This window comes from Lates calcarifer, linkage group LG16_LG22, assembly GCF_001640805.2.
Source record: "Lates calcarifer isolate ASB-BC8 linkage group LG16_LG22, TLL_Latcal_v3, whole genome shotgun sequence".
NCBI classification, from domain to species: domain Eukaryota; kingdom Metazoa; phylum Chordata; class Actinopteri; family Centropomidae; genus Lates; species Lates calcarifer.
The window spans coordinates 12,630,825-12,656,416 of NC_066848.1; the positions used below are offsets into that span (position 1 = coordinate 12,630,825).

The window sequence follows — 25,592 nt, forward strand, 5'->3', positions numbered from 1 at the left end:
GTAGGAGACCTTAGATTGAGTACTAAGCACTAACCCTGTTGAATAAGACAAAGTGCATGGAGATCAGGTAAACAAGTGTACATTAAGTGCGAGTTAGGCATGTTAGGGTGTTAGAAGAGTTGGGAGAGGGGTAGCTCTCGGAGGAGAAGAGGCTTCAATTGATTCTTGAAGACAGAGAGGGATGCCACTGCCCTGATAACATTTGTGGCTCAATCCACCATCAGCGGAGGCCCAGCGGAGGCACAAACGAGAATAGTCTGGGCCTATGGGGGAAGTAAAGGAGAGCAGTACCTACTGAGAGAGAGAGAGTAAAAAAGAGAAGCGGGGTGGTTTTCATTGAAGCTGGCACTGGTCCACAGATTTGCAAGCCAGGGAGAACATATGGTCACACATCTTCTCTCTCTTAAACTCATCTCTCTCTCTCTATCTCTCTCTCTTTCTCTCTCTCTTTCTCACATTTAAACTCCTTTTGTATTTCAGACGCACACATACACAACACACACCAAAGAGAGAGGAGAAATGTGCACAGAGGAGTGACAGCTCTGTTCAAGGCAATAATATGGAAAATGGTGCTCTCTAGTGGTCATGGTGGCCAATAACAGTTTCACTGAATAGCAGCTATAAATACAGTGATTTAGGGTAACTGAGACTGGGCTGCCAACTGTGCAGAGCCAGCAGCTGCCTCAGGGCCCTTTATCATCAGGGGGCCTGAAAGCTCCATAGTCAGTGCATATGAGATGGTTTGTGAAAATCAGATATTTGTGAAAAATTATACCTATGTGCATGATTATATGTATGAAACCAAAAATGATCACAATATCAGTTACAATGATACCAACCTCAAAGCAACTCCTGCTTTATTACCTGCTTTGACTTCCTCTCTAATAATGTCTCTGTGTTCATAATTTACATGGGATCACAAACAGGGGCTCAGTAGAGGCCTAGACCCTTTTTTTTTTTCAAGAGGCCCCATGAAGGGATTTGGCTTTGTAAAAGGCACACACACACACACACACACACACATACACACAGACACCTCCTGTACAGGCAGAAGCCAACCCGGCTAAAAAAGAGACAAAATTTGTTTGTTTATGGTTATTGTGTCTCCCTGTGGTTGTTTTGCATCTCTCTGTGTCTTTTCTGTCTCTTTGTAGTTGTTTTGTGTCTCTATATGGTAGTTTTGTGTCACTAAGGAAGTGTTGTGTCACTTTTACGACATTCTGCATCTCTTTCTAGTTGTTTAGTGTTTCTTTGTGGTTGTTTTGCACCTCTCTGGATGTTTTGCATCTTTTTGTCTCTTCCAGGTTATTTTGTGTCTCTGCGGATGTTTTGTGTCTTGATGATTTACATATTTCCGGGGTGGCTTTGCGTCATTTGCGCCTCTTTGTAGGTGTTTAGTTTCCCTTTATGAATGTTTTGAGAATCATTTTCGTGGGTTTGTTTCTCTTTCTGGAATTTCTTTGCAGCTGAGACCACGAGTATGACCATTCAGTAATGAATGAATGCATTAATTAAAGCCAATGAATCCTTTATAAATGGAACCTGATTAGAGAGTGTTACATCATATTCGTGCTACTACTGTCTAATACTTAAAATGAAGTAATTACAATAACGCCAAATCCATAGTGACCACAGCTCAGCGCGCTCCTCTATGGTTATTGTAGTCTGACGTCACGTCAATGGCTGGCGGGAAAGCTGTAGTTTACAAGATGTAACAAAAATATAGACCCCGAAAAACTAAATTTGTTTATAAACCATAAAGACAACAAACCACAAACTGTACACAGATACAGGCAGACGAGCACTTCAACGTTAGCAGGCAAAGCCACCCTTTGAGACCCAGGTGACATCTCTACGCTCCGCCCCGCTGGAAGCGAGAGGAGGAGGTTGTCGGAATAAACTGCTCTGGGGAGTCAGTCGGTACCGTGTGGCCGTCTGTTTGTGGACAGTGTATTTACAAGACTAGGATTTGTTTTACGTGAGGATTTCACATCGTTTTTACGTGGCCGTGTTTTGTTTACGCTCGCTCGTCGCTTTACGGACCGTGTTTTTCGGTCAGTAACGCTCGGTATCATCAGTTGGTCGGTGTTGACACTGTGACAGTGAAACTAACGGGTCGGTGGTACAGTAGCTTAGGGATATTTTTAACGTCACACTGGATATACTGAATTGGAAAAGCGAAACATTCCCCAACGTTTGCATGTTTATTTTCCAGTCTGCTCGTCTTAATTGTCCATTACTCCACGTAGTTGACTTGGTACAGAATAGACCTTATATTTTACACTAAGCTTACATAGCTTTACATTGAAGTTGTTTATTTACTATAGGCTATGGACTGACAATAACACGATCAGTGCAAAGAGTGTTTTAACTGAAAGTGAAAGGCTTATAGTACTTCTACTTTACAACATGTTGTCATTTACAATACAACGAACAAGTGGACTCCTTGCTGACCTACCGTCGAGGCTACAAACATGCTTTTAGCAGCATAATTCAGGTAAGTGTTATCATACAAGCTTACATAAGCCCTGTAAGAATTGTGAAATGGTGTGAAAACAGTTGAGGTGTGTTATCAATACTGCCTGTATTAAATCTCTCTGACTGGTTACGTGTGGCTACCAAACATGGTAGCCACTTTAACAGTACACAGAGAGTACAATGAAGTATACTATCAAATATAATGAGAGTATGTCTCAGTATGCTGAGCTTGTCAGTGGTCCTCCTCTGTGCTGCCCATTGAAGCAGAAGAGGCCATGTTTTCTAACGTCACAACATCAGCCCCCTACAGTCATAACACACCCTGAAAGAATCACTGTACCATGAATGATGATGGCCAGGTCTTTATGTAATAATACACAAAGTTACTAATTATATAACAGAAACTGAGCACATTGTTTTCATAATGTAGATGATTTGGAATAATCTTGGAGAATTGCAGCTTATGTCAAGTGTCTCACCATGTCACACTATCTCTGTACATGTTTCAATAGTTGATACTAAAAGGGAACTCAACCTTGTTTGAGATACTCCACTGAGATGTGTGTTCCTCATGCACATGTCTGGATTAAAGGGTAACTAAAGATGACTCATACGCCTTCATGCTCCACTCATGTCATAAAGTTAGATCCAGCAGACGGGAGAGTTCAAATTTAACCCGAGTTTTTATACCATGCGGTGCTGCCTCACATATTCATATTTTTATACCACAACTGAAGTTGCTGTCAGTCAAGACAAGTGTGTGTGACTGTGCGTGCTTTTGTGTGTGTGTGTGTATGTGTGTACCATTTTAGGCTATGATCCATTACAGCCCAGACAGTGCAAAGCGCCATGGCATAAACGCGCCAGTACACATTAGGATAAGGCATGACTGATTGCCCTTAGTGTAAGTGAGACGGACACTCCTATGGTGTCCCAGTGTTTGGGTGGGGTTGCATTTGCACACACACACATGCAAATCTATGTGTGTGTTCCTCAGGCACCTGTTGGCAAGGCTCCTGGAGCGCCACCTTGGCTGAGGGTGTGTTTACAATCGGATTCCCCCCAAAACAACAGCTGAATGTCTCCACTGTGCACCTGCCTGCTAAAGACCCCCCAAACTGCAGTTCAATATGTGAATGTTTTTCTAGACTGTTTGAGCCCTAAACATCAGCGTCACTGTTCTTTGTAACCTAGCTATGCATGAAGATACAAGTTATACACATTACCCTGTGAATAGTAGTCATTCCACATAGTATTTTTGAAGGGCAGCCTCTGAGGCCAACAGATAAGATGATCAAGTGTGCTTGTGTACAGCTAAAAGGTACTATTGGCAGCTCAGAGAAGTGTTGAGTCATTTGTACAACAATGCCAGAAATCACAGACTGAGCGAGTCAGCATCTCAAGGTGAGTGATTTGTATCGTCAGACTGGTAGACATAAGCAGTTTGCAGTCATCCTCTCCACTGTAGGTGTTATATTTACTGTATATTATCTTTTTTTCATATATTAGAACAAAACAGACATAGTGTATCTCTCACTAATCCTTGTTCTTTCCTGTATTTTTTTTCTGACCCTCAAGACTAGACTAGCAAGGATCTAATAGTGGAGTACTTAAAATATGCAGAGATGAAGTCATACAAGATAATACATTGCGGTTATAACTTTGCATCTGGTCTTTCATGTGTGTTTTGCGGTGTTGTGCTAAGAGCCTAGCGACTTGATTTGACTTTGACTTTTGTCTGATCCTCTGTGCCCTTTTCTCTCTCTGTATGGGGCCTATCATTAGAGCTATACTTAGCCACGCTTATCAGTTCCGTCGTTCCCTCGGTAAGACCACAGATGTTTAAGGGCTTTTAATAGCTCAATGCGTAGTAGAGTATAGACACACGATCCCAGATACACTGACACAGGGTCAGGCGCTTGGGGCAAAAATGTCCTTCAGAGATCAGGAAATGCCCTCAAAATCATAATCAAAATACCAGAATGCTCTAATATATATGAGTAGTCTTCGAATATTGCCTTCATATTTTATTTTAGTGTTGATTCTTGCGAGTATGTGGGATGACTGTGGTGTCTTCAACAAGGTGATTGTTTATACTGTATTCAGATGGAAAAAAACCCCAAAACATCTGAAAACAGCTGAAGATGTAGCCTGAGGTAATAGACATTTAGAAGTGGAGAGTAAAAATGTTGGCCTATATACTACAGCACCAACAGAGCATAAACAGCTAATATGCTGAAAAAAGAAAAATGAAAGATGGTAAAGAAAGAAATGAAAGATGGATGGCATGGTTGAGGACAGTGATGAGTGATACCTTAACAGTCCTCTTATTTGGGGTGCGTTATGAGGCACAATTTTGAACTCTTCTATTATATCAGATTATAGGTTGTTTTCAGCTGATGTTTTCTATTATGTGCTTTCAGAAAGCAGTAATATTATGTGGAGTGAGTTGAGCACATGGATCCCTCTGTTCTTTTGATTCAAATAGTGTTTGCACAGGTGTCATTTAGAAGACAGTGCAGGGTGGTAGCAGCAGATGTATGGCGTTATTGGCTTGATGATACCTTTTATTGCTAGGATACACTGAACAGCTGCTGAAATCATTTTGTCCATAGACATTTTTAACTTGCCATAGCAGGAAAAGCATAGATAGCTCAGTTTGTGTGAAAGTGAGACAGTATGTATAATACTGGAACCCAGACACAGAACCAGTTGAATGGAATTCAGCTGTTGTTAACTTGTTATTTATACCTGTGTTTTTCCTACTGTGACAGTATAATCTGTGACTGTTGACTGTGCTATTTGCCCTCTTCAATAATTATATTGGTTTTAGTTATATTTGAATAGATTGGACATTTGTTATGCAAGCCATAAAATATATCTTGCTGTATGTAGTCGTCGGCTTATTTGAAGACAAATGTGCATAATCAAAAGCTTCTGCCTTCCCAGGGTACACCCACATAGGTATCTTCACTTTGCCTGATTAGACCTCTTCTCTGAGTTGTGTGGGTGTTTACACAGACTGTGTTTTTTTTCTTTCTTTTCTTCTTTTTCTTTTTTTTTTTTTTTTTTTTTTACATCTTCCAGCGCTGCTGAATATCTACCTGAGCAGGGGCCTAGTACAGTTGGGTGAATGTGAAAGTTCAAATGAATTAGAGAAAAACATAATTTACATTAAAGCAGATAAAAACTAGCACTTGCATCAAATTAATTACACAAGTTAATTTCCTGTAATTGCTGTCATTATTTTTCTATTGACAATACTTTATATGATGTTTGAACTGCATGCTGTTTTATATTGAGAGCAGAAGCATGGCATATTCAGTGTATATCTCATCAGGTGTCTTTACAGCTGTCACTGAGGCTCATATCTTTTTATGTGACAGATATACAGTACACAGGATATGCCCCTGCTTCACCCAGTTAGTCTGTGTTTCATCAGCTTCAGGTAGCTGCATTGAGCTTGCACCACACCAGGTTGCAGGGTCACTCTCCTTAAAACCTTTAAGTCTTGTTCAGTAATCCTTCGAGGCTTTGAGTCATGTGATATTATAGAGACTTTATGTCCTTGGGATCAGTCGCAGGGTGATGAATGTGCTCTAGACCGTGTCACATGTTTTGAGGGTGAAAGTTTGCTTTCAGCTTATATACTCAAACGCTGCCAAGTCATTCTCAATCACCATATGTGACCTACTTCAATTAGCACGCATCTGTTCAGAACAGGTGCTTTTCTCAGGCCTGATGGCTTGTTTCCAGAGCAAAACCCTCTGAATAAAAGTTGTTTCAGTGTTTGTACTCATGTTACTGGACCAGTTTCACTTGGCACATCAGCTCTTTTTGATGCTGAATGGGTCACTCAATGGTATATCATTTCCGCTTCTAAACTGCTATTTTACTCAGTAAAACTTTCACTAGGTACACAGTTTTATGTTACACAGGGTATTTCTTGTGACGCACCTGTGAAGTTGAAGCACTGGATCTGATGGCTGAAGTGTTGTGAGACTATAGTGGCATTTGACCCCTTTACTCATGTCCCAAATTCAAACAAATTCTGTCCTAAATGTCAGTCCATGCAGTCACCTGCACAGACACGAAGTAGATATTCAAATATTGTGTTTGCATGGCAGTCCTCAATGGCAGCATCATCTAACATCCTCACATAATGAATTTTATTGTGTTATCGTGAGTCTGAACAGTCTAGACAGCAGGGGAGTATCTAACCACAGCCACCACCTGTGATATTCAGTCAGTTTATCTCAGAAGGCTCTTGAGGTTAATGGAAAGGCTTACGCAATTGTTCCAGCCACACTTGGATATGTTCGCTTCTAGTTTCATCCGTTGACCTATTAGCTATAAACTGTGTGAACAATTGGACACCAAAGCATAGATGTTAACCACCAACTGTGGCCTGATTTTGATCTAAAGATTCCTTGTTCTCCCTGGCCTCATGTGAGACTGTTTGCTAGCTACTGTACAAAAATGTGTTGCCTAAGGAAGCAGTAGATATTGGGGGAAGCGTTTGTTAAGCGAGACAGCCTGATTGAGTGGAAAGGAAGGAGGCACAGGAAAAGAGGGAAGTTAGGCATGGAGGAAGTTGACCTAATAGCAGTGTATTGTCCATTCACAGAGGATAAATCCATCAGGAACATGATTAAAAGCTCACCATTTATACTGTATTTCATATTCAGGTTAGGTTCATTCACTTAAAGTCACATCGCTCACCTCTCATGGCAGGCCTGTGTTTTGTACTGTAACATGTGGCAGTAAAGGGTGAGTCAGAGTAAGCACAGGTTACATGAAAACAAATGTCCAATAAACAGCACAGTGGGTAAACTGGAGATGTTTCAAATGAACTCACATGTCTGTGTGAAGAGGAGCTTTTGATACAGCAGAGAGAGCAATAAAAAGGCAGATGGTAGCTGAGATGGCCATGAACTCTGCATGTGACTCTGAGTCCTGTTTACTGTGTAAGTGTTTGTGAGTCATGCGAAAAAACATGTTTATAATGGATTTATCTTTCAGTTGGACTGCTATAATAGCAGTGCATAATCCTATATGTCTTATGTGTTATATGTGTTTCCATATCATGTCTTGCATCATACAGACACTTATCTGTGAAATCTTAAAAAATGCTTCAGCATAACTTACTTCCTGTATGCTGCAAGTCAAATTGGAGGTGTTTTCAGCTTACTAGGTATTGTTTATCTGACGATGTACAATGAATTCTGTGCTGCACATAAAGATTTAGTAAAGTGATCTCACTCATCCACTTGGCCAGTGACTGGGTGGAGATCCGTGCTGGAGGTCGTGTTACATATGCATACAGTCTGTGTTAGATTAGATCATGATGTTATGTCATAGGATATTTTGAGGGCGCTGTATGCATGATTATAGAAAATAAATTATTTATTTGATCTCGTAAACATGATTGGTGGAAATGCAACTTTTGATTGTTTTAATTATTATTTACATTTTATTCTTCACAGATCTTAAGGTGATATCTTCACAGTGGTTATTTTACCTGCACAACATAAAAAATTTAGTCCCATTAATCAAAATACAGTGATAAAAATGCTGCTGATTGTCACTTTGGGAAGCGGTGTATGGTATTTGCATTTGATAAATAACAAATTAAATTATTTACAGTGGGATGAGCTGTGGTGTCAGCTAGATGACATAAAACAATCTTTATGATCTTTGGTTGTTGTAATTATTTTCACATCAAGTCTAGAGTTAGTGAACCGACACTTTCAACTTACTTTTGTGGTTTGGTTGACTCCTGGAAAAAAACATCTTATGCAGATTAAAAGTTTGAGTTTGATTTCAGTCTAATTTCACCAGCATGTAAGCATGTTTTTTTTCATAGACAGTGAATGTATTTGCAACTAAAACACCTCTCACTCTGATTTAACCACAAAAAGACTGGCCTTCTTATTTTGGTGTACAAATAATAATAAGGGAACTGTGACATGTCTTTCTAAACGTGCTGTACACATACAAGCAGACACTAAAAACTGTAGATAAAGCATCATGTTAGGAGAAATGTAATTATGGTGTTGGGAGTATGGACATCTGGGCTGCTATAGCAGTGGAGATAATTAGATTTATATAAGTCCCACCAAGACGTCTACCGTTCAGCATCACACCATAGAGAATCTGTGGCAGAATTATTCTTATGGATGAGTCAAGGCAGAGAATGAAGACTTTTTGAAAGGTATTTCTGTGTTGTAGGTAGTCAGTGGTATGACTCATTTTGGTTCATACTGTCTTACTGTCATACTGTCACACTGTCTTGGTTCTCTTTCTATATCCTCAATTAATGTAGCACAAAAAATGTTGTTCTTTCCCCCACTGAAGGTCATATGGTGGAAGATGTTTAGAATTAGTTCTCCAAATCATCTACTTTGAACGGCACCAATATAACGACATAGTCGTGCAACAGCTGATTTTGATTGAGGCACTTGACAGAAGCATTGCATTGAAAAAATACAAAAGCTCATTTAGTCTTTAGAAACCCTGTGTTTAAGCCTTTAATTCTTTTGCTAATGTAATGTGGGTTGGTCTAGACCCCATGCTGTGATTAATCAAGGCATGTGACATCACAGTCTCTTATAAAACAGTAGATATTGAGAAACTGGCAATGCCCCTATTGGTTTTTACTGCTGGCACTCAGCAGAAAATGGTTGACTGAGTGGAACCAGTATGCTGTCAAGCATGAAATGAGAAGGGGAAATTGAATTCACACTGAATCTTTACGGGAACCACAACAAATTCCTCTTTACTGGAGTGACTTTTCATGTGCAGCTGGGTGCTAGGCAGGACCTGTTTTCCTTTATTATCCCCTCTGGTGATCTCATGACATTATAGGGTAGTGGCGTGCACGCTGAAAATTGCTACTTAAGCTTGTAGATAAATTTTCTTGCATTGGGAGGATTATATGGCTTTACTCTTTAGACTGTGTGCCATTGTACCAAATGATCAGACTACTTTTCCTGCTGAAAATAATCTGTTTTGTACTGGAAATGTGTCTGTGTAATGTTTTTCTTTTCTTCTTGTGGTGTATTTTCTCAAAAGCACAGTTCCTCCTCTCCTATCCTCTCCTCTCATTTTGCAGAACACAGGGTGGGGCTCCTCAAAGATGCCCTATCAAATATTAAATCTACCCATGAAGGCTCTGTTCTCCTCACCCACACACCCACCAGCACATAGCACACACCACACACCACACGCTGCACGCGTTGTGTTTTGCGTATACACATGCGCCGAGACACATGCGAGGAGAGAGAGAGAACCAGGCAGCAGACAGATCGACCTCTGAAGACGGTCTTCCTGTTCTTTGGGGCGCTACCCTACTTTCAGTTTAGATGATGGAGGAAACAAGTGACTTGGCTGCTTGGTTTAGCTCTTATCTTAATGGGAATAATTGGACAAGTCAACTTTAGTTCACTGAGTCAAGGTAACATTTATTTTCTAATGTACTTTTTATACAAGCAAAAAAAAAAAATTCTTGAATCCCACTGAAAGATGGATTTATGTGATGTCTGTGTCTGTGCTTGTCCGGTTGCCACACCTTAACTTTGTCCACTTATATCCACTCACTGTTTCCTCTGTTGGTCTCTGTCATTTGATCCACCACAGTTAGTATACAGCATTACCAAAGCCTCTATGCTGTCTCATTGGATTAGCATCACTTAGCATCAGTGCAGCTCAGCCCAGTATTGCTTTCACTCAATACACATTAGTCCAGCGTCAGTGTTGCTTTCATCCCTGTCTCATTCTATTAGCCTGCTCTAATGGCACTCTGTTAATCTCTTCAGGGAGAGAGTTATGGGCCACTACCTCCCTGTCCAGATGACTGGCCTAGTTATTACTCCACTGAGACACTGGACTCTGTCAATATATGTGAGACTGAGACTGCATTTTGGTTTAGACTCAGTAGGAGGTGAGAAAGTCATTCCTGCATTTTATTGTCTGATTATCCTTATTGTGCCGTCATCCATTCCTAGATCAGACACTTTGAATTAAATAGAATCAGGCCTACATGTATGTATGGAGGTGGAATAACGCAAGATACTGGTTATATGTGTGTTTTGGGTGGTCCATTGCCTTTAAAACAAATGTCTTGGTGTCTTGGAGCAGAGCCAGTTGGATGACATACTAGGCTCCTCAGACAGGGGTTATGTAACTATTGATCCATGTGATTGATTGGTTCTGCGCTATGAAAGACAGATTTGCCAAGATAGACAGAAAGATTTAGAAAGAAAGAGGGGGGCACAGAGGAGTTCTAACTTGCAGCTGTCTGCAAATCATGCCAAGAACGAATAAGTGCTAGAGGAGGGATTTCATCTTTTCTCCCTCACTCTATTCAACCCTCCAGTCTTGTCTCTCCCTCCTTGTTTTCCCCACTGTACCTTCCCTTCTTCAGTTATTTTCATTATGTATGTGAATGACAATCCACATGGACTTGAGTTGCTCAAGACATGATAAATTCCAAATCTTGTATTCAAAGGAAAAAGTGCTTTGCAACTTATTGCTACTATATATTATTATATTACTCAAGCTACTTTGTCTTTGCATTTTTTAACCTCTGCAGTGACAAAACACTCATGATGCACTGCTGTGTATAGGAAGCTATTCTGAAAATATCACCATAAGCTACCTACTACTCTACACAGGAAATGGTTAAACCACAGAAAAGCCACCACTGCAAAAACATAGTTAAAGTCAGTCTGTGTGGATTTTTAAAATCTGATTATAGCATCCTTCAGATTCCTCTAATGACATGACAGTGTCAAGTTTTTGTTGATGAGACAGTTTGTTTGTTGCTTTCAGACCCCTCATCTTATAGTTGCTTTAAATACAGCCACATCAAAAAGTAACTAACATTTCAGGAAAAGGAAAAACAGTCAATGATATTAATTAAACCATAATAGTCATATTACAATAGGTAACACACAGTAACACTGACCAACTCTATGATACTTCTCTCAAAGTTGATTTTCACAGAAATGAAAGTGAATAAATAGCTGCCAGGGAAGTGGGGACATACATTAACAATATAGAAGCTTTGGGAAAATATATGGAAACGTATATTTGGAATACACAGTATACAAGTCAATACAACAACAACACAATACAACTGCTTTTATGAAATACATCTAGTGATAGATTCATGGTGCTAATATATTAAAATTTTCTGTTTTTCTATTTTTTGACATTGTTTTCTGTGTTCTCTCTAAAAGACAATAGAAAAAATAATTGACTTTTGCTTAGAGGGGCACTGTATCAGGAGATACAGAAATATACATAGATCCCAGGAAACTCATATCCTCTTTATCCTCCCTCATGCCATATCCTTCTCTGGGGTTTCCACAGTCGGAATAAAGTCAAATAAAAATCTCTCCTCTGTAGTCTTTCAAAATTGAAGGCAAAGTAAGAGGGGAAAGATGGATGTGGCCTGACATGCTGCTATGTTGAGAGATTGTGCTGTGGCTTTGTAATGATAGGGAACTATGAGCACTGGGAGATGGGGACAGACCGGCTGTGGGGATAAACAGCAGGATAGGGGATTTACTGTGTGTAGTAGAGCACCTCCATTCATGCGTAGCACCAATGACGCAATAGATCACAGCCCTCAGCCTGTCGAATCCTATCTGCATCCATCCTGTTAGTCCTGAAGAATGCATCTCTGTAGTGTGTGTACATGTGCAGTTCAAAAGTGAAAGCTTTGCTAGAAGAGTAATGAATGACCTTACTCTTGCAGATCCCGATTTTTCAGCCTTACTGCATCCCTGCCAGGTGCTTTCTGTCTGGCTGTCCTCTGAGTTGGAAATGCAGTAAGGCCAAATAGCCTCACTGGCAGAGAGACTTGTTCCCTGTATGACAGAGAGTAAGAAAAGATGTCATCTCACTTTCCTGCTCAGTTCACACACAGAGATTGCTGCTGAGATGCTAAGTTGCAGGTCTAGCAGAAGATCTCTCTGTGGGAAAAGTCTGCCTGGAGTCATGTCTTTCCTGTACTTACTCTTACTTAACTAGGCATGGGCCAGTATGAGATTCTGACGGTATGATAACCTTAAGCAAAAATATCACAGTCTCACGGTTTAGCGGTATTGCGATTAAAGCTCTAAAATTAGTTATTTTGAAATGGCTGGAAAAACAACTTCCCCCCCCCCCCATTGATCACAATCTATTTTATTTTTAAACAACACAGAATGTGTGGAACATTAGTAAATATGTGTTTTAAGCTAAGATAATAGAATTTATTGAAAAAAATCAATAAATAAATGCAGTCCCTTAATTTAGCCTAAACCTGCAGCTCAACAAACTCCAAAGATAACTGAATTCTTCTCTGTTTAAAAAAACAAACGAACAAAACAAAAACATTTTCTGTCAGGTATCACAGTAGGGTAGTGCATTCTGTCAGGTAGAGAATATATACCACAATAGGGTAGCACATTCTGTCCAGTATCATAATAAAGTAGCATATTCTGTCAGGTAGAGAACACCTATCACAGTAGGGTAGCGCATTCTTTCTGGTATCACAATGGAGTAGCGCATTCTGACAGGTAGAAAATATCTATCACAATGAGGCATGGCATGGGCCAGAATGAGATTATGATAGTATGTTAACCTTAAACAAAAGCTCATTAGTTATTTTGACATGCCTGGTAAGAAAACCAATTCTTTTTCTGAACATAATCTATTTTGTTTTTAAACAACACAGAATGTTTGGAACATTGGTAAAGGTATATGTAAACCAGTAAATGGCCTATGCCTATACTGTATCTGTCAATCCCTGTGTCCATTTTTCTTCTCTTTGTATCATTCTCACTCTCTCTTCTGCCTACTGTTTTCTCTTTCATTGTGATTTTTCTTAGTCTCTCTTAATTATGAGTGAAAACATGGAGAAACCATACATGCACCAGATGATAATAGATGCAAACCTTGATGTTAATATGTTCCATATCACAGAGTAGATCTAAAGAATAGGGCGGTTTTTGGGACATTGAGATAAAACTCTGTTTTTGCTGTTGACATTCTCAGTGCAGTGAAGAATTCAGACCAGAAAACTAAGACAAACTTAATTATTTAAACTCTCTCCTTAGATATCCTTGATGAACCAGGTTAAAATGAGACCAACAGCACAAGGGCTTGTTCGAGGTTTTCTTCTATTGCGGCAGTATGCTTTTCTGTAAATTATGTTTTCATTATATAGATGTGCGATTATAACCCTGACTTCAGTTGGAAAACACAGCTTAGGCCTTGGTTTACATGGGGTTTAATGCAGGCCTTGTACTTGATGTTAGGGAAGCTCTGGGATATTTGTTTACAGTACTATACTTGGGGGGAGGGGCAGGCCTTCAGATATGAGTGTTTGACAGATGGCCTGCACGGTTTACTGCCCTACCTTTGAATATGTGTCAGTCGGGTGAGGATCTTCTTTATTTGTGATCCTCCCCAGTTGACCTGTGTCTTTGTACTAGTATTGGGACTAGAGCTGGGTATCAGCCACATTTTATCTGTAGCACTGAGTAACAGAACATGTCATTTACTAAAATTTGGTAAAGAATGTCAGATTCTTTGTCATACTTATATAATTCTTTGACAAGATATTTACTGATCCAAATAATCATTTTGTGACAACATGTTTATTTAAGCAAAATGCATGTAGGTTTGTACTCAGCAATGAAAGGTAATTTTAACAGCATTATTATTGTTATTGTACCAGTTTAAAAAGGCACCATGTTTTGCCACAGAGTCTGTTTAGGCTCATATGTACAGGAAGTCATCATAAGATATTAATTTAATATTTTGAGATCCAATAACATTTCTCTTGTCTGCCAATCAGTTATTTGGATGTTTTAACTTCTCTTTTATGATCACACAAATGATATTACTTTATGAGCACCTGCTAAATGAGTGGGCCTTGTGTATTTCTCTTATTATTTCCTGTTGCAGTAAAAATAAAGTTGAAAATATTATTACTTTTCATTGACTACGCCCCTATATGTACAGAGCAGGCCAAGAAACAAACATATGACAACAGCTTCTGTGTCTGCTGTACAGACAGAAATCCTCTAGTTGCTGGGTAATGAGTGAGGTGACCCAGATGAATAAACAGTTGCCACAAAAGAGTGTGGATTTGCTGCTCTGTAATACCAATGTGTCATTCTGGATATGAATGAAACTTGAGAGGTTCTGGGGCCATTGACAGTAGCAAAAACCTCTAATCTAATTGCTCCCCACTGAACACACAGTTACCATCCCCTCCCTGGGGCAAAGAGGCTTTGGTTGCCCTGCTTGCACATGCTGACCTGATTTTGTGTGTGTGTGTGTGCGTGTGTTGTTGTAACTGTGTGTTTTTGTGTATGTGTACCCATGTGTGTTTATGAAGCAGATTAGGATAGTGGCATGGCCAGACACTTCTGCAGAGAATGATGAGTGTGCCTCTTTGATTGTAGACACGTGTGTCTGTGCATGGGAATGTGGGGAATTGTGGTACAGTTTTTTTTTTCTCTCCAGAATAAGAGACCCACATTGTGTACCCCCTCCCCCATCCTTCAAAAGTTGAGTGGATTATTGCTCCAGTATCTGCCTTTGTGTCTTTGTGCCTGTTTGTCAAGGGATCCACTCATATGGGTGTAACTGCTTTATCTACTGTGAAGCAACAATACAGCAGGCATTTTTAAAAAGTTAGTTATGTAGTTATGAATATTAATATAATTTGATGCAACAGTAGGTTAGTTTCCAGTAACTGCTGTGCTTCTTCATGCAGTTGGGTTCACTTTATGCTAGCCGCACCAGCCATCTGGATCTTACCAATTTTTCTATTCATAATCTTCCAGCACTAGCCAGATGGATGTAACATGCAGGTGCACCACCAACACATGTACACTTGTCACATGGCTGATGAATTTAACAATGAGTAAAAGGAAACAGCCCTCTGTTCTCCCTTCAGTGGCTTTATATGCTGTATATCCTCCATTCACTATTCACAGTATGCTGGCTACCTTCCCAGCACTAGTTCCCCCTCGTCCCCTAGGTGTTGTGTGTCCGTTTGCCCATTCTTTTGTTGGCCAGGCGTGTTGGCGCCATATCCTCCAAAGCTAGTGCCAACTACAGGTCGTGTCATGTGAGAAACCCTTTGAAAACATTAAGGCTCATTATTTTATTAATTTCCTGTTAATAATGTTGTTTATGTTCATTTGACATACCATTTAGCACTGGGGGCTCGATCAGATTTAGCACGTTTGATTGAAGTTTGTGGCTATTAACTCTTGTTGTAGTTGCATAGAAACAGAGACTCATTTAGTCTTTATGTCTCTCATGTGGTCATGTGAAAGCATCAAGACAGACAAAGACAGACTTGCTATGGCATAGTCTCAAGTCACCCTCTAAGCCTGCCAGATTAATCCCTAATGCTCTTCACTGTGAGCGATCTTTGAAAAGGAGGCAGACATGCAACCACTGCAGTAGGTGGACAGGTCTACCCTTAGTATTATTACTAAGACAGACTTGTGTGTCTGACTGCATTTTGTCTCTAATTTACATTTGACTTTTTGCTCTCACACACCCTTTAAAAGGACTTTACATATTAGTGTTTTTGGCAGGAAGTCTCTTTACTACTGTATATTAACCACTCAATAACCACTAAGTAAGGTAATGGCATTAGTATTAGTGTAATGTAGAAAACTGATTTGTGAATGTGCAGTACAGTAGGACAGTAGATGAAAATGATACATTAAACTTGTATATTGTATGGCGTGATTCAGACATTTTACTGTGTATTACTGATATTCAAATATAAAGTGAAGATCGGATCACTGTTCTAGACAGAGTATGACAATGACAAGGAACAACATTGCTTTGAGTCATTTCATTTGACACATCCAGCTTTAGGTAGTATCAGAAAAGCTATACAATGTGGCAGCTAATGGCATTAATGAATAGTTTTAAAGGACTGAATCAGCCTATAAAGCTGCTTGTCAGTTTCCCAAGTCAAATCATGTGCACATAAATCTAATTATCTCTTATTCTGTCTATTGTTTCCCCAGTTGTGTGTGATTTGATGCTTCTCCATGCCTCTGTTGGCATCTAATGGAAGAAAACGCACCGATCAGGTCCACCATGGTATCCAGATTGCCTAAATTTGGTGGACGCTCCTCGACTGGTGGCGCTAGTCCCTTATCCAATGGTTCCACCCAGCCTACCACCCCAACCCAGGATGGCAAGACTACTCCCCCAGGAACACGCCCAAATGGTGTGATCAGAGCCTCTTCTTTTTCACTGAAATGGAAGAGAGATGAGGGGGCGACAATACCCAGCCCCACCATCCCCACCAGCCCTGAGGATGGAGGTGAAGACAAGGCTCAGGCACAGCTTCCCTCATTAGTGAAAGAGGTAAAGAACGGCTCTCCAGGGACGCCCAAGATGCGGAGGTCAGGTGCTTTAATGGTTGCTGTCTCCAGCCCCAAGGCGATCCCCAAGCAAACCATGAAGATGAGTCCTAAAGTAGGGACGAAGCTAGGACAAAGCCCATTGAATGGAGGTCCAAAAATGTGCCATAATGGCTCCAGCATTCCTGCTCGAACAGGGTCAGATTCCCGCCTTGTCCGGCCAAGGTTGAGCTCCAGCTCTCCCAGAAGCAGCTCTCAAGACAGCCTGTCCCAGTCCAGTGACAGCCTGAAGACTTTGGCACTGGACAACATGGTGCGTTCGAACAGCTTCACTCACTTTAAGCAGATTCCCTCGCCTACAAGCCAGCCAATGACACGATCCTTCTCCTTTAACAGAGCTGTTGAGCTAGGCCAAGCCTCTGGCCAACACTCAGCTCCGGCCTCCACGGAATACTTTCCTCAAACCCCCTCAGCTGAGCAATGGAAGAGTAGGTTTAGGACCCGGAGGCCTGAATGGAAGCCTGGGAGGTTCAGGTGGAGGACTTGGAGGACTTCAGTACAGCAGAACTCCTCTAGCTGCCTCCTCTCTGCCTACCCTCTCAAACCCTCCAGTGCCCACTACTCCCAATGCTCTGCGGAAGCCTCTGCTCCCCAATTGTGTGTTGACCAAGTCATTGGGCAGCAGTGGGGGATCTTTGGCCTATAGGCTAGCTCGATCTGGGCAGGCCAAGCAGCAAAAGCCTCTTTTTCCAGGAAGGGTCAAAGGGGATATCAGACCTTCAACTGCCCCTGAGTGTGGAGAGCTATCAGGGATAGCTATAGACATTGAGCTGACTGGTGACACTCAAAAAGCAGACTCTCACAGTGACAGTGATGGAAGCTTTGGAGATGGAGGAGGAAAAAGAGGAGGAAGTGGTATGCTCAGGCTGAGCTCTGGCCAGCCAGCAGGTGAAACGCTGGAGGACATGTCCTTATCTTCTGCCTCATCTCTAGACCGAGGTGACACCAGTGAAGAGTTCCTAGATGACTTTGACAGTGTGGGAGATGTGCACAGTGATGGGGACATGCCTGACAACAGGAAAACTGGCGGCACTACCCAAGCCCGCCTACACAGCTTTCTCAATGAGATCATTGACTGGGATGCTTTAGATCTGGCAGGTGAGTGAAATTAATTGAAATTCAACAAAATTTTTATGTCACATGTGCAGCCCTGAGTTTATATATCTTCTGCAGGACATAAAGAAGAAAGTCCCATGCAGGATTCCCAGGGACCACTGGCATTGTCTCCAGAGCAGAGTGATGTCCCCCAGGCTTCATCTGTGGAGCTGTCACCCTCCAACAGCTCTGGTGGAACGTATATGTGGGATGAGGAGGGTCTTGAGCCCCTTGGGGGCCCAGGGACTCATCCATTAGACAGCTATGATGATTCAGAGCTCAACAGCATGGTGAGTCCCAGTTTCTAGCTTTTGACATGTATGTACACAGTGCAAAAAACATAGCCTTTGTTAGTTTTTCAGTCCTAAAATCTGTTTTTTTCACAAAGTAATTTTACTTCTAGGTCCCACTTTTTCACCCCTCTGTTTTGGGGTTTTAGGTGAAAATCAGGATTATAAGAAAAGGATTTGAAAACAGTGTGTGTTAACAGTGATAAATATCCTGTTGCTGGATTGATAGTAAATCATTCAATAGTTTCAAGTTTGTTTTGAAGTATAATTTCTCAATTGTTTATTCAAAACTTATAAGGAAGTAAACACACACAACTTTTGTTGTAGCCTCTGCCAACAAGCCCTCATGCTCTCCAGTCTTCCTCCCTTTTTTGCTTTGTAGCATATTTCAGAAAGGAAAATAGGTGGAGAGGAGCCAAAACCTTTTAGCAATGATACAGTTACTTAGGCTAAAAACATCAGAGAACATTTAAAGCTGTTGCAGCTTTAACTGATTAAAAGTTGGCAAAGAATAGGCTTGTGTGACTGAGAAGTGGGTTCATTTCCGAGCACAGTAGATCTTTTTAAAGAGTGAACCAATGTGCGTTATACAAATGGACTCTTAACAATACCACAGGCACTACAGACATTAGAATTCAAGTATTAAATGCCCAGTCAAAAGACTTTCACTAGCACACAGCTTGCAGGTCTACAATATACATTTATAAAGTGTAATATACTTCATCCTCAATTACACTGCATGTATTTACCATAAGATCCTTATAATACATAGGGGGATACATAAAACATTCATGTGGGCATATATACAGTGCGTTTAGAGTTTATAGATATTAATGGGTGTAATACACCCACCATTTGCAAACTCTGTATTACTATTACCACATTGTGAATTTATGTTATTTGTATCTGTGAAAAATAAAAAAAGATGAAGTGTTACATGATGATCTTAATTAGTTGTTAATTGAGTTGATGCAGCCAAATTTGGCATGCTGTTCAGCAGCACTGTCAGTGTGTAGCTACCATTTAAAAAGGATTGGTATGTGTGCAAAGTAAGTATAAATTCATTTTGACATACAGAGCCACTCAGTAATCAAACATTATATAGCAACGATCTTTGCATTATTTTTTTGTGTCATGAGGTTGAATTTCCCTTAATAGGGGGCTTACCTTAATCATCTTATATACTTTGAGGCCATTACTAAGCACATATATTCTGCTTGTAGGTTTTAGGCTAGTCTCCTGGTTACAACTTGAGGCCTTGTTAGCACACTGTACTTGCCTTGGTCCATTAATCAGTTTCACTTTTAAATAATTCCTCCTTCCCTGTATAATTTGGGATTGAACAAGCAGAACAAAGGCTGAGGAGGAAGAGTGAATTGTCTTAGAGCCTCCTGCCAGCTCTCTTCATCAGTTTCATGCCAACATCTCTCTTGTCTGAAAGGAATGCTGGCCTGGCCATCAACTGTGTGTTAATAGCATCGCTGGCCTTGCTTTGGCTCTCTGTATTCCTGCACCATGGCACCTGATCTCAGGAATGCAATAAAGAGCTTAAAATGAGCTGGATTAGAAATTATATAATAAGATTTGTGTTTTACTAATTTCACCATGTGATGTTGACACAAGCTTAGAGTCATTGAAAATGCAATGTGTACATCTTATAATAATTCATCTGTAGCAATTACCAATGCAATAAGAAATGGGGCAGAGAGCAGTGTGTGTGTGTGTGTGTGTGTGTGTGTGTGCGCATATTCTTTTTGTATATGTTCACTGCTTCTGTCAGTACAAGCACACGTGGTTTAACCATGTGTATCTGATTAAGAGTCATTCAGCATGTCGTAAGGAGTGTGTGTTTATGTGTGTTTATGTCTGTGTAGTAGATTAGTTGAACTGTCATCATGTGGGAGACTTGTCTGACCTTTGAAAAGGCAAAGTCTTATTGACATTCCATAATAGCAGACCAGAGACAATAGCTCAGACCACAGTTTGTATATTTCCCCATCTTGTGGTCCTTCTAAATCTACGTACTGTGCTGTACACCTATACAATATTCTACATAACAATCCCACAGGGAATGGTTCCAGTCATTTCTGTAAGAGAGGTCTGATGGTCGCTGTTGAGTAAGTGGGAGCTAGAGGGATAAAAGGGTAAGAAAAGGGGTAGCACCAGAGAAAGAGAGTGACTGATTGCTGATGTGTGTAGATCAGCTCTATGGGGAATCTGCCTTTGAGATATTTAACTCAGCTGTTTGATTAGAGGAAATGGGCCCACTTACTGTAATTGGATGCACTGAGCTCCCTCTATCCCACCCCTTTCTGCCTTTTCCTTTCCATCTGTTTGTCTCTCTCTCTCTTAGTCATCCTTCCCTTGTTCACTGAGTAAATAGTTCCTCATAATGAGGACAAGAAAACCATGAATATAATCCTGTCACAAAGCAGTGCCTGTGTCCAGAATGATTAGTAATTCTTAGGGGTTTATCCTGCATAATCTATGTGGTCTGTAAAGTCAGAGCTGAGGCATCAAATAATGTGTGTCACAGTTAATCAGTAGTTAAATGATGTGCTCTTAGCTGAGTTTGCTTCTTTCTGGGTCTTGTTTCAGAAAGTAAAGGCTTCTGCTCTCAATTAAATGGAGAAAGTGAAATGCAGGGTAATTAGACCCAGTCTTAATGACATAGTCAAAGCATTCAATCATGGCTCTAAAAAAGAAAGAAAAACCCTCCCCTTTTGAAGAAGCGCCACTGGTGTTTATAAGATATGTGTAACCAAAACTGGCTATTATTGTTTTCTTGCTGGTGTGAGAGAATGGATGGGGTACTCAGCTCCCAGCAGGTTCACATTGCCACGCTGCAGTGGCGCACTCAGTCCACTTGGAGGCACTGTGCATCCTTAAGACAACACAATGTATGTGTGCTTGCTAGTGCTCCTGATTTGTGTGTGCCAGTATTTTTCTGGCTATATATGGCTCTATCTGCATTCATATGCCTCTGTGCAAAATCAAGGAGTGGGCTACCTGAGCTTATAATAACATTCCCATGATGCACCATGTAGCGCGGTACAGTACCGACATTACAAAATTGACATTGTGAAATGAAGGGCCACTTCTCACAGTAACTGTTAATGTTTCCCCAGCCTCAGTGTAATTTATCATGCAGTGCAACAGCATCGGTGGATCTGGGCACAATTTATGTTTAAAGCGGTTTAGGTATTTTGGAGATTACTTATTTTATTTTGTCAGGCAACTCACAGGCAATCATTAATGTGTAGGATAAGGGCAAGAGATCAGGTTGAAATAGCAGGAGTTCACCTGCTGATGCCTTCTGCTGCTTGTATGGGGGTGGACACAATAACAGCAGCACCTGTCTGATAAGATACCTATGCACTACATTTAACCTTGTTTTTTGTTGAAACTGAGTCAGACGGATAATATTCATGGCGTGGTTATAGTTTTTGTTGCATTATTGGATAAAATTATACTGTTAAGTAAGCTAATATTTTGTCATCCCCCTGTATTTCCCCCTCACTACAGGAGTTATACAGCACCAAAAAAAACATGACCTCAGAAATTGCCATTACCAACTCATCTTGTCCAGATGTCCAGATAGACCGATATGTTTTTTTCAGGGCCGATACTGATAGCGATTATTAGTAGTCAAGGAGGCCAATAACCGATATCTGGAGCCAATATTCAATCGCAGTAAAAGTGAAAATATTGGCATCAAAATTTTGAATAATACAAACTCCAACACTTAACTTCATTTAAATGCCTTTAAGCACATGTTTATTAAACAGCTTTTCAGATTTGCAACATGTTAAAGGTTTCTTTTATCTTAGACAATAGACATCTTTTTTTTAAATTCTAACAAAAAGTGCAGGGAGCTCCCAGGCTCAGCAGCATGTCTTATAAAGTTAAATGAAAACTTAAACAAATAAATAGCTCCCTAAAGTTTTCTACAGTAAATAAAGTTTTCCAAAATTTCAATATAACCAAATATAACTGAAATGTCGTTTTAAGTTCAAACAAAAACAAAAAGTGCAGGGAGTTCCCAGGGTCAGCAGCATCTCTTATAAAGTTTTCTTATAAACTTTCACTGCTGATTGGCTGTTACCCGTGCCGTGGTTCTGTGTGTAACCAATCAGATGGTGTTGTGGGTGGGACAATGCTGGAGACAGAGTAGTGACTGCAGACAGAGAGGCGTGGCTGCATCAGAGCAAAAATAACACAGTTTTAAATTGATCTTTTAAACTGATCTCTTATCGGACGTTGGATTAAAAAAAAATGCTGATATGCATCAAAATGTTGAATATCGGCGCCAATAATCAGCCCAGCCGATAATCGGTCTATCCCTAGTCCACACACACCATTAACATTCTCAAATATGGCATAAGTTGCATTACATTATTATTACAGTTTAAACTTTGTAGTCAGAATAAGAATATGAAACTCTGAGAATTAGTTTAGCCAAACTAAATTTTGTACTGTAGTAAGTTTTGGGTTGGAGCTGTTTCCTTAAGAACTGAAGGTCTGATGATTTCATTAATCATGTGTTTTAGAGTTTCTCTCATTAGAAGAAATCTGTTTCCCTTGAAATTACAGCCCAACCTCCCTCCTCACAGCGTGAGACCTTGAATGCAAAATGTTTACCTTTTCCCTCTCATAATTCTGTAACTTCTTATGCCTCCTTCTCTTCCTGTTTTACAACCAAACTCCTGGTAGTTCTGTAATCCTTTGGTTTCCCTCTTTGCTTCCTCAAAGCTTCAGAGTTGCTGCTGCCTCTTATCCCTGGTTTATTTATTTTGCCTCTAATTTTAGGCTGTTGTGGAGCCAGGTTGAGACAGGTCAATTCATTAGTGTTTGAATGAGTGAGGTGCTTAAGCCTTTTGTCTGCAGAGTGCTCAGCCATTTATGGAACATGCTGCCAGTGAACCTGCTATGCTGTTGCATTAATGAGGCTTATAGCTCACCTGCTTCTGTTTGTCTTGATTTTAAATTGACAGCAGCAGCCCTATAAAGAAAACAATGGTTTTGTGTGCACCTCTGTTGGCGCATTCAGGGCTTTCATTAGAGACAATCACACACACACGCACACACACACACACACACACACTAGACACAAGTTTTTGTTTGTAAAGACAGTGGTCTGAGTCATTCCCAAAATTATAGCCTATACTTCTATCACTATCAGTCACTCGACTCGATTTAGTTTGCAACCACAGTTGTGACCTGTTATTTTACTACAGATCATTACCACACTGCCTTTTATAACCACTTCGTCTCTCAACTGGCTCTCACAAATTGAAAATCTTAAATTGCTTAGATAAAGCCAATGATATATCAGCAAATTGGCAAGATAGAAGCAAAACAACTTTTACTGACAAGATTGGGTTGCTTATGAATAATCCATTTATTGACGATAGATTTTACCACCAGTGTCATGACTGGACATAATATTTACTGCCCACACAGTGCATCTGTCTTACTTAAGCAGAATTAAATGAGAACATTATACCTTGAATTCTGAGCATAGTCTCAAACTACAGTTAAGTACAGGGAGGGGTGACGCACTGAATGATCTTGCTTACATAATTTTTAATGGTTAGTTTGTAATGCATAATATGTGTACCTATTATGCATACATAATATGTATATAAATATCATATGCATTATACCCCTACCTCATAGTTTTGTTTCAGAGCCATTGAGCTGCAATACATAGCCAACACATTCCTACAACTCATTTTATAATTTGATTATATTGCATTATATTAGTATTAGTGATATAGAAAGCTTTCAGAAGATACTATTTTGTGCAACAGATTCTTGTACTGCTCATGTAGTCAGCATTGACATTTGAAGCACTTTCAGATGTCTCATTTTTTGACTGTCTCTCCCCTTCATGTCCAATTTAATTTGCTGTAGTCTCATTACATTTCATGCTCCTTATGATATTTTAAATTGTGTTGATGAAATTCTGTATCCAGTTTTGATGGATAGTTGGCCTGTTTTTCCCTGATGATCTATAGTTGAACCTGCTCTGTCCATTTTGCTAAGTGGGAAAGGAAAACTCGCCTTTCTGAAAGAAAGTTTGAGATAAAGATTAATCTATTGTGTCTTTATATTTGAATCAGATTTGTGCAAAATATTCTTTTTAGTACAGAATCTATCTATCAGTTTGGTTATTTAAGGGTTTTAATTGCAACTGTGACGTCTATATCACTGGCAAACTCAGTCACTACTATAATTTTTCCTTTTTAGTGTGGTATTTTTGTTGTCTCTCACTTCCTTCTTTATTTCATCTTACAGATTAGAAAAAAGGATGAATTGTAAATGTAAATGAATGCACCAGGCATAAAAATCTCGTTACCTCATTCTCTGAAACGACAGTCATGCTTATATTAATATTGTTAATTGTATTATATCAGTCATGTCATGTCAGTACATATGTGGCTGCAGATACTGGTGCAGAATATAGGATATAATATGTCACAGATGCACATTGTTGTTATTTTGTCAACAGTACATACAATCTTGAGCACCAAATGAAATGAAAAGAACCATGGAAAAACATGCTGCTGATTTGAAGGTTTTCTTTGATCTCCTCTACAGCCGCCATCACTCATTAAACAATTAAACAATTGCTCAGCGTGACTCCTCCACACTGCCTCTGTATCTTTTTCTGAATATTTGCCTGTGCATAGCACAACCCAACAGAAACAAACTGTTTATAGAAAGGATATTGCCATGTGTGCAATGTTCTGATTCCTTGTCAAATGTGGAGGAGAAAGTAATTAAAGTTGAACATTTTAGAATAACAATAATATAATCTAAAATAAATAGTGCAGTTATGACTTCATTTCTACTCTAAATTCCACAACTGGGACTTCTTTCCATCTTAACTCAGGAGATGGGCTGCTGTTTCAGATGAGTTATAATTAGAGATAATAGAGATATTTCTTAATTTTTCCTACTTTAGACTTTATCATATTTTAGTAACTAACTTGACACCATTAGTTTCAGAGTAAAAGCTGTCCAGAAGCTCAGGGGTCATAATCCAACTTAAAGTAACATGTTACCACTAATTGAAATAATGCTGTAGAAAAAAAAATTCCCATGTGAGCCCATACACAGTAGTGCAGGTAATTGTTGGAACTGGTCTGTATTTGTTTAATTTTTTGAGACCTTGCTAGTGTTTGAATACTAGCTTTCATATGACATTTTGCAGTATACCGTTTTACTCTAAACTCTAAACTGACAGGGTGCTTATCAAAGCCTA

The 25,592-nt window shown here is 39.9% G+C and overlaps 1 protein-coding gene across 1 annotated transcript in view; it reads left to right on the forward strand.

Annotated features, from left to right (window-relative positions):
• The first annotated feature begins 1,871 nt into the window (after window positions 1–1,871).
• ccser2a (coiled-coil serine-rich protein 2a) overlaps window positions 1,872–25,592 on the forward strand; it is a 54,017-nt gene continuing 30,296 nt past the window's right edge. The window contains 4 exon segments of the mRNA XM_018696948.1: window positions 1,872–2,497; window positions 16,536–17,286; window positions 17,288–18,035; window positions 18,111–18,322. Of these exon segments, the coding sequence (XP_018552464.1) occupies window positions 16,579–17,286; window positions 17,288–18,035; window positions 18,111–18,322 (1,668 nt within the window). The 5' untranslated portion in view covers window positions 1,872–2,497; window positions 16,536–16,578.